Here is an 11,205-nt window from a genome sequence, read left to right on the forward strand (position 1 = left end):
CTGATATTATAGAAGTTGTCTGTGCTGCAGGAATCTGGCAGTAGAGACACCACTGAGAGAACTCAATGGAAGGAAAATCCTACTCCTGCAGTGTCTCTCCATCATCCTGGGAAATGCCTACCAAAGAGGCTTAATTAGCATCTGCCAGCTAGCAAAGGAAAATATCTAGAAGGATGAGATCTGTTTTCACAGGGGAAGCAATAAGGGTGAATTTGGAACTAAGGCAATAAATTGATAACTGGCACAGGGTAGATGTAAGTCTGGCTGTGGAGAGGCACCGAGGCCAGACAGGGGCTGCCTTGACGTTGCTGCCACTTGAGGGGTGTGTGTGACTTCACATATGGCAGATGAGGTGGCTAGTGTGGAGCTCCCAGAATCAGGAGGGAGTGAGTGAGTCCAGGGTCAGGCCAAGTCTCAGGCTGGGAGCAGAGCAACCTGTACATTCTCAGGCTGAGGTATGGGCAAGGGAGAATTTATAAAGATGAAAGGTGTGCTTCTTGCTCTCTGAGGAGGACTCTAGAGGTGAAGCAGAGAGGCAGACAGTCACTGTGTGAGACATGTGCCCTGGGTGCTGGTCGAGAGTGCCCCTTGGCTGATTCCTACCCCCATATGAGCTATCACTTGGAGGCTATGTTATATTCAGCCCCAGTGAGATCCCGAAACTGGGCATGTTCTCTCCAGCCTCTTTGGTTTTGCACAAAATGTATCCCCTGATTGGAGCACTGCCTCCTTCTTACTGTGGCTAATTCATCATCCTTCCCGTCTTTGCTGTGACATGACATCCTACAGGAAGCTCTTAATGATGCTTCAAGTCTAGGTTGGGCCTCTCCTCTGTGTGTTGCTATGTCAATTTTACTCTTAACACAGCACTTAGCATATCAGGATGTAAGTGCTTGTCTAACTGTCCATCTGTCAGCCTGGACTGTAAGCTCTCAGGTGACAAGGACCAAGTCTTGTTCACTGCTGTTTTCCCAGCATCATACCTGGCATATAGTAAGCATTTCACAATGAAATGGGTGAATGAGTAAAGTATGAGAGGCCACAGTGGGGTGCACCGAGGGATGTCATAGGGTAGAAGTATATGGGCAGATCACTCAGGGCTTGTATGCCATGTTAAGAAGCTTGGGTTCTTCTGGAAATCAATGGGGAGCCACTGAGGATTACAGGTAGGGGAGAGCTCTGATCAGTTTTCTATGTAAGGCCTTTCTAACAGCATCATGGTGAGTCTGCTGGGTGGAGACAAGTCTGAGGGCAGAAGGATGAGTATCCTGCAATGGTCCCAGAGGAAGCTGGGTTAGGGAAGGACCTAGGAAACTGGTAGAAGGATGAGTGTTGGTCAACTGGTATGGGGTAACACTTGGAGAGGAGTGGGCTGCAGCGTCCTTGTTCTCAAGGCCTTTGCCGCATTTCTCCTCTCCTGCACTGAGCTGAGAGCCCCTGCAGGGAAGGGCCTGAGCACTTCGTGCCTCCCCTTTGTCCAGCCTCTGCCCTTGGCAAGTCACTGGCAGGATGGGGGTGGGGTGGGGATAAGCTGATTGGCTGGTGGAGTCTAGAAGGCAATCTCTCCTATGGGCAGTGTGAACCAGAAGGAGAAGCCAGTGTCCTAGTGATGTTAGCTTGGCAAGTTTATTGAAAACCCAGCAATGCAAAGAACAGTACAAACAGGCACCCTGCCCACCCAGACCTCACTGGAGCTTGCAGACGTAAACCCCCCTGCGGTGGACAGGGTCAGGCCTCCTTCATACCACCACAGGGACAGGGTCCATGCAGCAGAGCAGAGCTCATGCTCCATCTGCTCCCCAGCCCCACAGGTACTGTGCACCCACATGCACACTAAACCAAGAATGCAGGAAGAGAAGCAACAAGGACATTTGCCACTCAGTGAAGAACCATCTCACAGAACTTAGGGATCCTTTGGGCCACCAAGGACTGTGGATCCTTTTGGGTGAGGAAGAAAAGGAAAGAATCTTCTCCTGTCAGGGAAAGGAAGAAGGAAGCAAAAGGCAGGGGCTAAAGACACCTGCAGTGTGGGCAGTCAACTCTCCATTCTCCAAATTAATCCAAAGCAATGGATGGCAATAGAGCCCAAGCACATTATTTTTGGCTTTGAACTATTCTTTTTCTCCCTGGTGCACTGATTTGTGTAACTGTATGGAATGTACCTTTCTTCAGGCTGTTCAAGAATGGTGAAGAGTGACCCAAGGAGCAGAAATGTGGAGTCAAGGAGAAGTCAGTCTACTGGGGCTGCAGACAGAGCACTTAGGTGGCAAAAAAAATCCCCCTGAGGACAGGGGCCAGGCAGATCCATCCCTGGGGAGAGTGGCGTTGCCTTCCTGGCAGGTGTGGTAGCTGGACCCCCCTGTGACCCAGAGTCTAGACGTCTCTGGGACAGAAGCAGGTGACACTGAGATGGCTCTTCCTTGGGCGGTGGCTCACTGACGCTGGCCTCTCAGTACTTGGTCCGATGGGAGGTGGTGGTGGACATGAAGCGGACGCTGGAGCTGCGGCTACTTCGGCCCCCACTGCAGCTGCTGAAATTCCCCTCGGTGGGCAGCGGGCAGGGAGTGCTGGGGGCCTCGCCCATGAGCACCGAGCCACCCCGGGAGCCTGCACTCAGCAGGTCCCCACTGGCTTTGATGACCCGGGCCCCACCCAGGCTGGAGCTGCAGGTGCCGCTGGGCCGGATGCTACTGCTGCCGGAGAAGGTGACTCCACAGCGGGAGAGGGTGGAGCTGGCGACCAGGGGCTCAGGCCCGCACACTATACCACCCCGGGAGCTGCTCACGGCTGCAGGAGGGAGAGGAAACAGTCAGTGAGGCAGGCTGCCCACACCTGGGGTCCAATCTTCCATGCTCACTGCTGGTAGCAGGGGTGGAGGGGACAGGACTGGTGTCACCAGGGGAAGTGGTTCCTATTGCCTACACAGACAACACCCACTTTTCCCTTCTCTTGTCTGAGTGACTCAAAGGCCATGACTCCACTAAAGTTAAACATTCAGATGAAAATGGAAGAATTCGGCCAATTCCCCAGGTAGCGTTTGACGGTCATTTATATATGGCTGAGGTCAGGTTGGGCGGTGAGCCGGGTTACCCAGCCAACTGAGTGGTAGCCCCAATGAAGCCATGGGGCTTCTCTCCCCGATTATATCATGCTCCTTGGGGGTCTCCATATTGTCCCTCCAAAAGCAGTCCCTTGCCAGTTCTCTACTGACCCATTGATGTCTCTGTTCTGTAGCCCTCTGGTACCCACTGGACATACCTCCATACCCCAGGACATACCTCCATACCTCCCTCCCACTAAAGCTTGCTTAGACCAGCCCTGTCTGTGGAGGGTCCCCCTGTCCTTCCCTCTCCTCTTACCAGAATCCTTTCTACCATCTGTGACCTCCACTCAAGCTTGATCTCATGCAGAAAACCACTCCCTGCTGCCTCCTCCTCCCAGAGGGCAGGTCCTCCAAGGATGAGTAGCTTTGACTGTCTGGCCCACCCAATGTATCTCTCAGCTGCACCATGCATCTGTGTAGATTTGTACTTCAGGACCAGATATCTGGGTTTGAATTCTGACTGTGCTGCTGACTAACTTTGGGACTTCTGGTAAACCAGCTATTTTCTCTAAGCTTAATGGGGGGGGTGCTAATGCTTATTCCTCTCTTCAGGGCTTTAAGGGATAGGTGGACAATAAATAGGGCTCGCCTCAAGATGATTTTAATTCTAGAGAGCAGGGGCTGGTCTTGCCTTCCTTGTGCCTAGCTCCCCCACCTCCCCCTCCAAGCCCCACAGTGCCCAGCATAATCTCCTGCATGCTTTGGGCACAAATAATATTTTGCCTGGCAGCAAGGGAGCAGCAAGGGAGACTTCTACTCATCCTTGTCCCATCCCCTGCCATGGGTGTGGGGGTAACTCCTCGGCACAGGTCTTTTCATTCCTTCTTTGGCCTTTGTCCCTGAAGGACAAGACCACTTAAAGGAAAAAGTCTGACTTTCTTCTGGAACTCTCTCCCCTCTATTTTGCCCTATAAACCTTTGTGATTGTTTTCTCTAGGGAATGAAGGCTCTGGGGAGATCTCAGACCTCAGCTAAGGGATGTTCCCAGACCAGGGGCTAGATGGTCCTTGCTCCCTTGACTGTCATGGCTAGCAAGCCCAGCATGGGCTCCTGATCCCAACACGAGCCCGAGTTTAAAGGAAATTTACAGAGCCCGAGGAGAGGAATGTGAAGAGAAGAAAGATTAAGTTTCTTACATATGTTTACTGGTCCAACACCTTCGCAGATTCTGGGGAGAGAAAGAAATAAGTAAGATCACAAGCAGTGTCATTCCCTGAAAAGCTGGTAAGAAGGGACTTCTTGGCAGAGTGGACTGTTCGTTCTTACCCCTAGCTTACAAGCCATCCTGGGAGCTTTGAAAAAACACATATTTCTAGACTCTGCCCCCAAACTATTAAATCAAAATATTGGAGGAAATGTGGTTTTATTATTGTTTTTAAACAGACAACCAATCACGCAAAATATCCTTTGATTCTGGTGCAGCCTCTCTACAAACTTGTATTTTGGAGGCAAAAATATAGAACCATCTTCTGATTCCCTGGGAAGGGCAACCTGAGTAATGTTTGCAGAGAAGGTACTACTATCTCTAGAGATGGCTCAATCTGGCAGTTCTTCATCTGGCCCCTCCCCAATTTAGTTATCCTTGATGCCCACATCTGACTTCACTCCCTCTGGCTGCACTGAGAGCTCTCACCGGATCTCCTCGCCCTCCAGCAGTCGCCTGTAGGTGGCGATCTCGATGTCCAGGGCCAGCTTGATGTTCATGAGCTCCTGGTACTCGCGCAGCTGCCGGGCCATGTCCTGCTTGGCCTGCTGCAGGGCACCCTCTAGATCCGCCAGCTTACACTTGGCATCATTGAGGGCCGCCTCGCCCTGCTGCTCTGCCTCGGCCACTGCAGCCTCCAGTTTGGCTCTCTGCAGGAAGGGTGGCATGCAGGTGGGCTTTGGCAGGGACTGGGGATCCCTGGTTGGGGCTAGAAACACAGCCACCTCTCTTCCCGCTGGGGCTTTCTCTCCTCTCCTTTGCCTACCTGAGCTTTGGCGTGCTCGATCTCTGCCTTCAGTCTCTGGATCAGACGGGTCAGCTCATTGATTTCATTCCGTGTGTTGCGCAGGTTGTCACAGTGTTGTCCAGCTGTCACCCGCATCTCCTCATACTGTGGGAGGGAGAGGGAGAGTTAGGAGGGTCCAAAGTTTGAGTGAAGACCACAGACCCAACTGACTTAGTGGCCTTCAACTTCCACTGGGTCTCCTCTGTCATATAAGAGTCTTACTCTAGAGCTGCCTATACCCCTTCCTTAGCCCCCCAAACCTCTTCCCACCTTGGTCTGATACCAGGCCTCAGCATCAGCCCGACTGCGCCTGGCAACCTCTTCATATTGGGCTTTGATTTCATCGATGATACCATCAACATTCAGGTCCCGGCTGTTGTCCATCTTCACGATGACTGATGTCTCTGAGATGTGTGACTGCAGCAACTGGATTTCCTGTATTGGAGGATGAGCAAGACAGTTGGGCTCAGAGTCCCATCAGTGGCCAGGACTGTGCCAGAGAGGCCCCAGGAGCGTCTTCAGGAGCAGAGAGCATTGCTTATTTGTTCAGAGCAAAGTGATGGAGCTGCCCATCCAAACCGAGGACAGAGAAAAAGACATGAACCAAGAACCATTTCAGTGTGAATTGAAACCCTTGTTATATACTCGAAGACATGCCTTTAACTCCTTATTTGCATAGGTGAATATGTGGGGCCTAGGAACTTGGCAGAGGAGAATGAGAACCATGCTAGGGTTGAAATTTTCCTTGGCTTATCCACAAAGTGACTGTGCTGGTCGTGGATCATTGAGAGTTGATAATATTCTAGAACATGTTGGTCTAGGAATTTCTCTGTCTCAAGTCCTTAATAGAACCAGGGGCTCCAGATGGAACTTTCTGATGCCTTTCTGCTATAAGCCAGACATTAGCTCTGGCTGGCTCTGTACCAGACCAAACAGACCACTTACCAAGCAAAAGATAACTAGTTCACTTAGCTAATTAGGTCAAACACAGTTTTTCTTACATCTACTATCAAATCAGTTTTCCAGAGTCTTCTGATTGGTAGAGAGGAAGTGACCTCTTAGACCTCTCTTTGGATTGGTCAACGAGGAGTTGGATCATAGCTCTAAGGAGTTTATTCATAGACCTGCTGAGAAGCCTGCATGCTTACCTTCCTTTCTCTATTTGTAGATACATCAAATAGAGGGTAGTAGATTGGAATGGGAAGAAGATGTACAATACTAAATGTTAGAAATTATGCTAGTCCAGACGAAGCCCCCCAGAGTCCAGGCCAAGTACTGATCTCCTTGTTTGTCTCAGAGGGGTGAATGCTTACCGCCATGTATAGAGTTTTCAGAAAGTCAATTTCCTGAGTTAGGGTATCCACATTGGTTTCTAGATCAGACTTATTTAAGAAAGCTGTATCCACATCCTGTATAAAAGAGAGAAGTGAAAATGGTCATTACTTGTGCTCTGTTTAAACTTGGCAGGGTCTGGAGGTGGGTAGAAAGATCAGGCTAATCCCCACAGGGCCAGGCCAGGCTTTGGGATAAGTAGGAGTGTCCTTGGAATGCACTTTAGTAATGTTTGTTCTTCTTCCTACTACAACATGAAAACTCTTCTGGGGGCTCCTAGACCTTTTTTTTTCACTTTCATTTTTATTTTTTATTTATTTTTATTTTTTAAAAAATTTTATTTACTTAAAAAATTTTTTTTATTTTTTATAAACATATAATATATTTTTATCCCCAGGGGTACAGGACATTTTTAAATGCCTATTTATAAGCAAGGATAATATGGATAATCTAAGATCTCCACCCTTTTAAAATCTGAGACTCCTGAAAAAATGTTCATCATCACTAGCCATCAGGGAGATTTAAATTAAAACCACATTGAGATACCGCCTTACACCAGTTAGAATGGCCAAAATTAGCAAGACAGGAAACAACATGTGTTGGAGAGGATGTGGAGAAAGGGGAACACTCTTACACTGTTGGTGGGAATGCAAGTTAGTGCAGCCACTTTGGAGAACAGTGTGGAGATTCCTTAAGAAATTAAAAATAGAGCTTCCCTATGACCCTGCAATTGCACTACTGGGTATTTACCCCAAAGATACAGATGGAGTGAAAAGAAGGGCCATCTGTACCCCAATGTTTATAGCAGCAATGGCGACGGTCACCAAACTGTGGAAAGAACCAAGATGACCTTCAACGGACGAATGGATAAGGAAGATGTGGTCCATATACACTATGGAGTATTATGCCTCCATCAGAAAGGATGAATACCCAACTTGTGTAGCAACATGGACAGGACTGGAAGAGATGATGCTGAGTGAAATAAGTCAAGCAGAGAGAGTCAAGTATCATATGGTTTCACTTATTTATGGAGCATAACAAATAACATGGAGGACATAGGGAGATGGAGAGGAGAAGGGAGTTGAGGGAAATTGGAAGGGGAGATGAACCATGAGAGACTATAGACTCTGAAAAACAATCTGAGGGTTTTGAAGGGGTGGGGGGTGGGAGGTTGGGGGATCCAGGTGGTGGATATTATGGAGGGCACATAAGACATGGAGCACTGGGTGTGGTGCATAAACAATGAATTCTGTTACACTGAAAAGAAATTAATAAAAAAAAAACCTGAGACTCTTAAAAAGTCATCTCTTCAGAGCTCTGCTCTGGTGAAGACCCAATCCTAAATAATCAGAACTCCAGAAGGAACCTGCTATGACCTTAGAGGTTCCACTCTATTGAGTGGCCCCAGAATCCATGGGGCTGCCTGGGCAGTTTCAGGTGGGGGGTGCGGGGTTGGGTTTTGTCTTGGTAACATTATTTTTGTCTGGAGGAGAAGCTTGCTTGGACCTGTTGCTCTCCCTTACCTTCTTCAGAGCCACAAACTCATTCTCAGCACTGGCCCGGAATCCCACCTCCTCTTCATACCTGGATGAAAAGGATTGAAAGGGTGAGTTCTCACCTGAACTGGCAGGCAGTTACTCCCAACTCTCCAGTGAGCCTCTTAAGATATCTCTGCTACATCCAGGAGCATGGGTCCCTATTGTCACCTACATATTCTCATCTACTTTGCCTCTACTTTAAGATGTTTTATGAGTCAGTGGCCCTAAGTTTTTCCAAATCCCTTTTACTTTCTCAAATTAGATTTGGGGTCTGAAAACATGGACCATTGCTATGCTCCTCTGCTAGAAAAGACTTGGAGTCATTTCACTTGAACATAGAGAAAGTAGGACCCAACTCACTGCTGAGTCTGTACACTATTCTCAGAACCGAGGGCTGTTTCTACAGTTCACTGCCCTTTCCCACAGACAAGAGTAGGGACAACACATGCTCAATTCCAAGACTTCTATTTACTCAGGACCCACAGAGGGTCTCCACCACCTCCTCCTCCCCTACATATCATTGCTCCTCCTCCTATCTCTAAGCTAAGTATTGAAACCAGCATTCAATCCTGTTCCAACCAGCTGCTATTATTTGAACATAGCAGCAGCTTTGGGGACCAAATCCTGCCTATCCTTGGTCTATGCAGTCCAGAGGTCACTTACTTCTTCTTGAAACCCTCAAGGACATCCTGCATGTGGTTCCTCTCAGCTTCAAACCGGGCCCGGTCATTGTTTGCTAGGTCCAGCTGCCTCCGCAGGTTGGTGATATAATTCTCAAAGAGGGGCTCCAGGTTGCTCTGGGCACATTTCTGCTCTTGGAGAAAGTTCCACTTGGTTTCTAGGAGCTTATTCTGCTGTTCCAAGAACCGCACCTAAATCCACAGGGGCAAAGAAATGATACCTGAAGAGCTTGACAGGTCACTTACATGTCAACAATTTCTTCAGGTGGCCAGAGATGACTCTCAGCCTCAGGTTGACATTGTCCTCTTGTCTGTTGACTTTTATTTATCCTCTAACTCAATAGAAGCTGGAAGACTAGGCCCTCCTCATGTTCAGCCAGGCTCAACTGCAGAAGCTTTTAAAAACCAAAACATTCCAGTACAATTTCCCCTCTACCCTCCTAGAAAGGTGTAAGCCAGCCCACTGGGAAGCTGGAAAATTTGATTTTACCTGAGCTGGGATTTGCCTATATCTAAAAACTAATTGGCTGTCCCTCACAGGGAATGAGGAGCAGAGTAAAGTATTTTGGGGTGGGAGATAAGGTATTAGGAGGTGGGAATTCTCAGGTCATAAGTCATATCCACCACCCGATACTCCATCAGCTGAGAATTGTAGAGCTGAAGGAGAACTTGGATCATTAGCTCCGCCCCCTCATTTCAGAAATGAGGCGCCTAAAGCTCACAGAGGTGAGTTTCCATTCTCAGATATAGAGGATTCCTGCTCCATGGAGACATGGTTTGTGGGATATCATTTCCACATCACTATTTCTCTCATCAGTCTGAAGATGAATTCCCATGGTGCTTTCCTACTATTTTCCTCAATCTAGGCAACTCAGCTGAATCTGGGCACTCCATGTAAGGAGTATACATTCTTTCTTTTGTGCAAAATTTTCTCAGTTCCATTCTCTACATTCCTGAGCCTGAACAGATGTGGTTACCCAGTTTGAGAGACTATGACAATCTCAAAAAGAGCAGGAAGATCTCAAAGGATAAAGCCCTTTAAACACGTAGTCAACATCTGCCCAAAGTCCTAATGTTTCTAGCCTGTTTGGGAGACTTTTCTAAGTGACTAGGTGCCAGGTCTTAGTTTATCCAGATGCCCTTATATTTGGCTGGATGTTCCTCTTTCCTCCAGAAGACACAAGCACTGTCTTTGTCTATCCCACCCTGCAGCATTTCCTCAGGATTGTCCTTGTTTTGCAGCAGAGTGACCCAAAAATCCTACTGAAGGATGTGGGCCAAGGCTAATGCCTCAGGCCTGGGATGTTTCTTCTTAAAGGAGAGGACACCGCAATGCATTTTAGCTCTCACCCAGACCCACAGATTGAGCTGTCATAGGTACCTTGTCAATGAAGGAGGCAAATTTGTTGTTGAGGGTCTTGATTTGCTCCTTCTCATCCTTCTTCACCCTCTGGGCATTGGGATCAATCTCCAGGTTGAGGGGGGTCAGCAGGCTCTGGTTAACAGTCACTGCTGTGATAGATGGGGCTGCTGGGACGCCAAATCCTCCAACTCTGTAGCCAAAGCCATAGCCAAGACCACTGCCGGCTCCAAATCCCAGACCAACACAACTGCTGGACCCAAAGCCCAGACCAGCACCGCTCCCATCACTGAAGCCAAAGCCCATCCCACTGCCAGCACCAAAGCCAACTCCACAGCGGATGGGACGAGGGCCCACAGCTGCTATCCGGGGTGAGCACGATCCAAAAGTGATGACGCTCCGGCTACCAAAGCTGCCAAGGCCCTGGAAGCTGGGCCCACTCCTGCAGGAGACAGAGCTGGCCCGAAAGCGGTTCAGGTTCTGGGGGCTCACTGCAGAACAAGAGCTGAAGTTGCCCATGCGGCACCCAGAGCTGACTCGGTAGGAGCGGCAAGACATGATGGTTTCCTGGATGAAGAGCAGGGATTGCAGAGTGGGGCGAGCTGGAGCTGAGAGTCCCTCTGAGGCTAGTGGATCCCTTTCCCCCTTTTATGTGTCTGGGGATCTGAGGATTGGCCCCATAAAAACGCAGAAGATCCATTTGGATGCATTTATGAGCTTGGGTAGTTAGAAACTCTTCATGCCTGTAACTTTGTTAATAATGAGCTAATCTCAGACACACCTATTCTCCTCAGGATCAGGGCTATAACATCAAACCTATAAACATTAAAAACACATAAACACATAAACATTATGGTCCTATTTTTTCCCACAAGTCCACCACAATTGCCATTATGGGGACATAAATTTGCTTTGGTCATAAATCCAATGGACTTTTTCACTACAAGTGTGGCTAACCACCAGAAAGTTAGGAACGTAACACCTCTAGCTAAAGACTCAAAAGAGGTGATTCCATACAGCTATAATCCCCTAAACAGATGGTGGCATGAGGGGCATATGCAGAAGGGTCAGGTTCTGCACAGCTCTGAATAAGAAATGATATAGCAAGAATACGGTTTATTGCATCTCTGTAGATGGATTAAGTAGTCCAAAAACCTTCTTCTGTACTGTCTTATCTGTCTTCCGTGCTCTGGTTTGGCTG

At 48.4% G+C, this 11,205-nt stretch overlaps 1 protein-coding gene across 1 annotated transcript; it reads right to left on the reverse strand.

Moving 5' to 3' along the window:
* Positions 1-2,449: 2,449 nt before the first annotated feature.
* On the reverse strand, positions 2,450-10,562 carry KRT84 (keratin 84). Its single transcript, XM_044228918.1, has 9 exons — positions 10,026-10,562; positions 8,628-8,836; positions 7,950-8,010; positions 6,408-6,503; positions 5,365-5,529; positions 5,074-5,199; positions 4,737-4,957; positions 4,240-4,271; positions 2,450-2,787 (listed from the first exon to the last, which is right to left on the reverse strand). The coding sequence occupies exons 1-9, from the start codon at positions 10,560-10,562 to the stop codon at positions 2,450-2,452; spliced, it is 1,785 nt and encodes a 594-aa protein (XP_044084853.1).
* Positions 10,563-11,205: the final 643 nt, after the last annotated feature.

This window comes from Neovison vison, chromosome 12 (assembly GCF_020171115.1).
Source record: "Neovison vison isolate M4711 chromosome 12, ASM_NN_V1, whole genome shotgun sequence".
Taxonomy (NCBI): Eukaryota; Metazoa; Chordata; class Mammalia; order Carnivora; family Mustelidae; genus Neogale; species Neogale vison.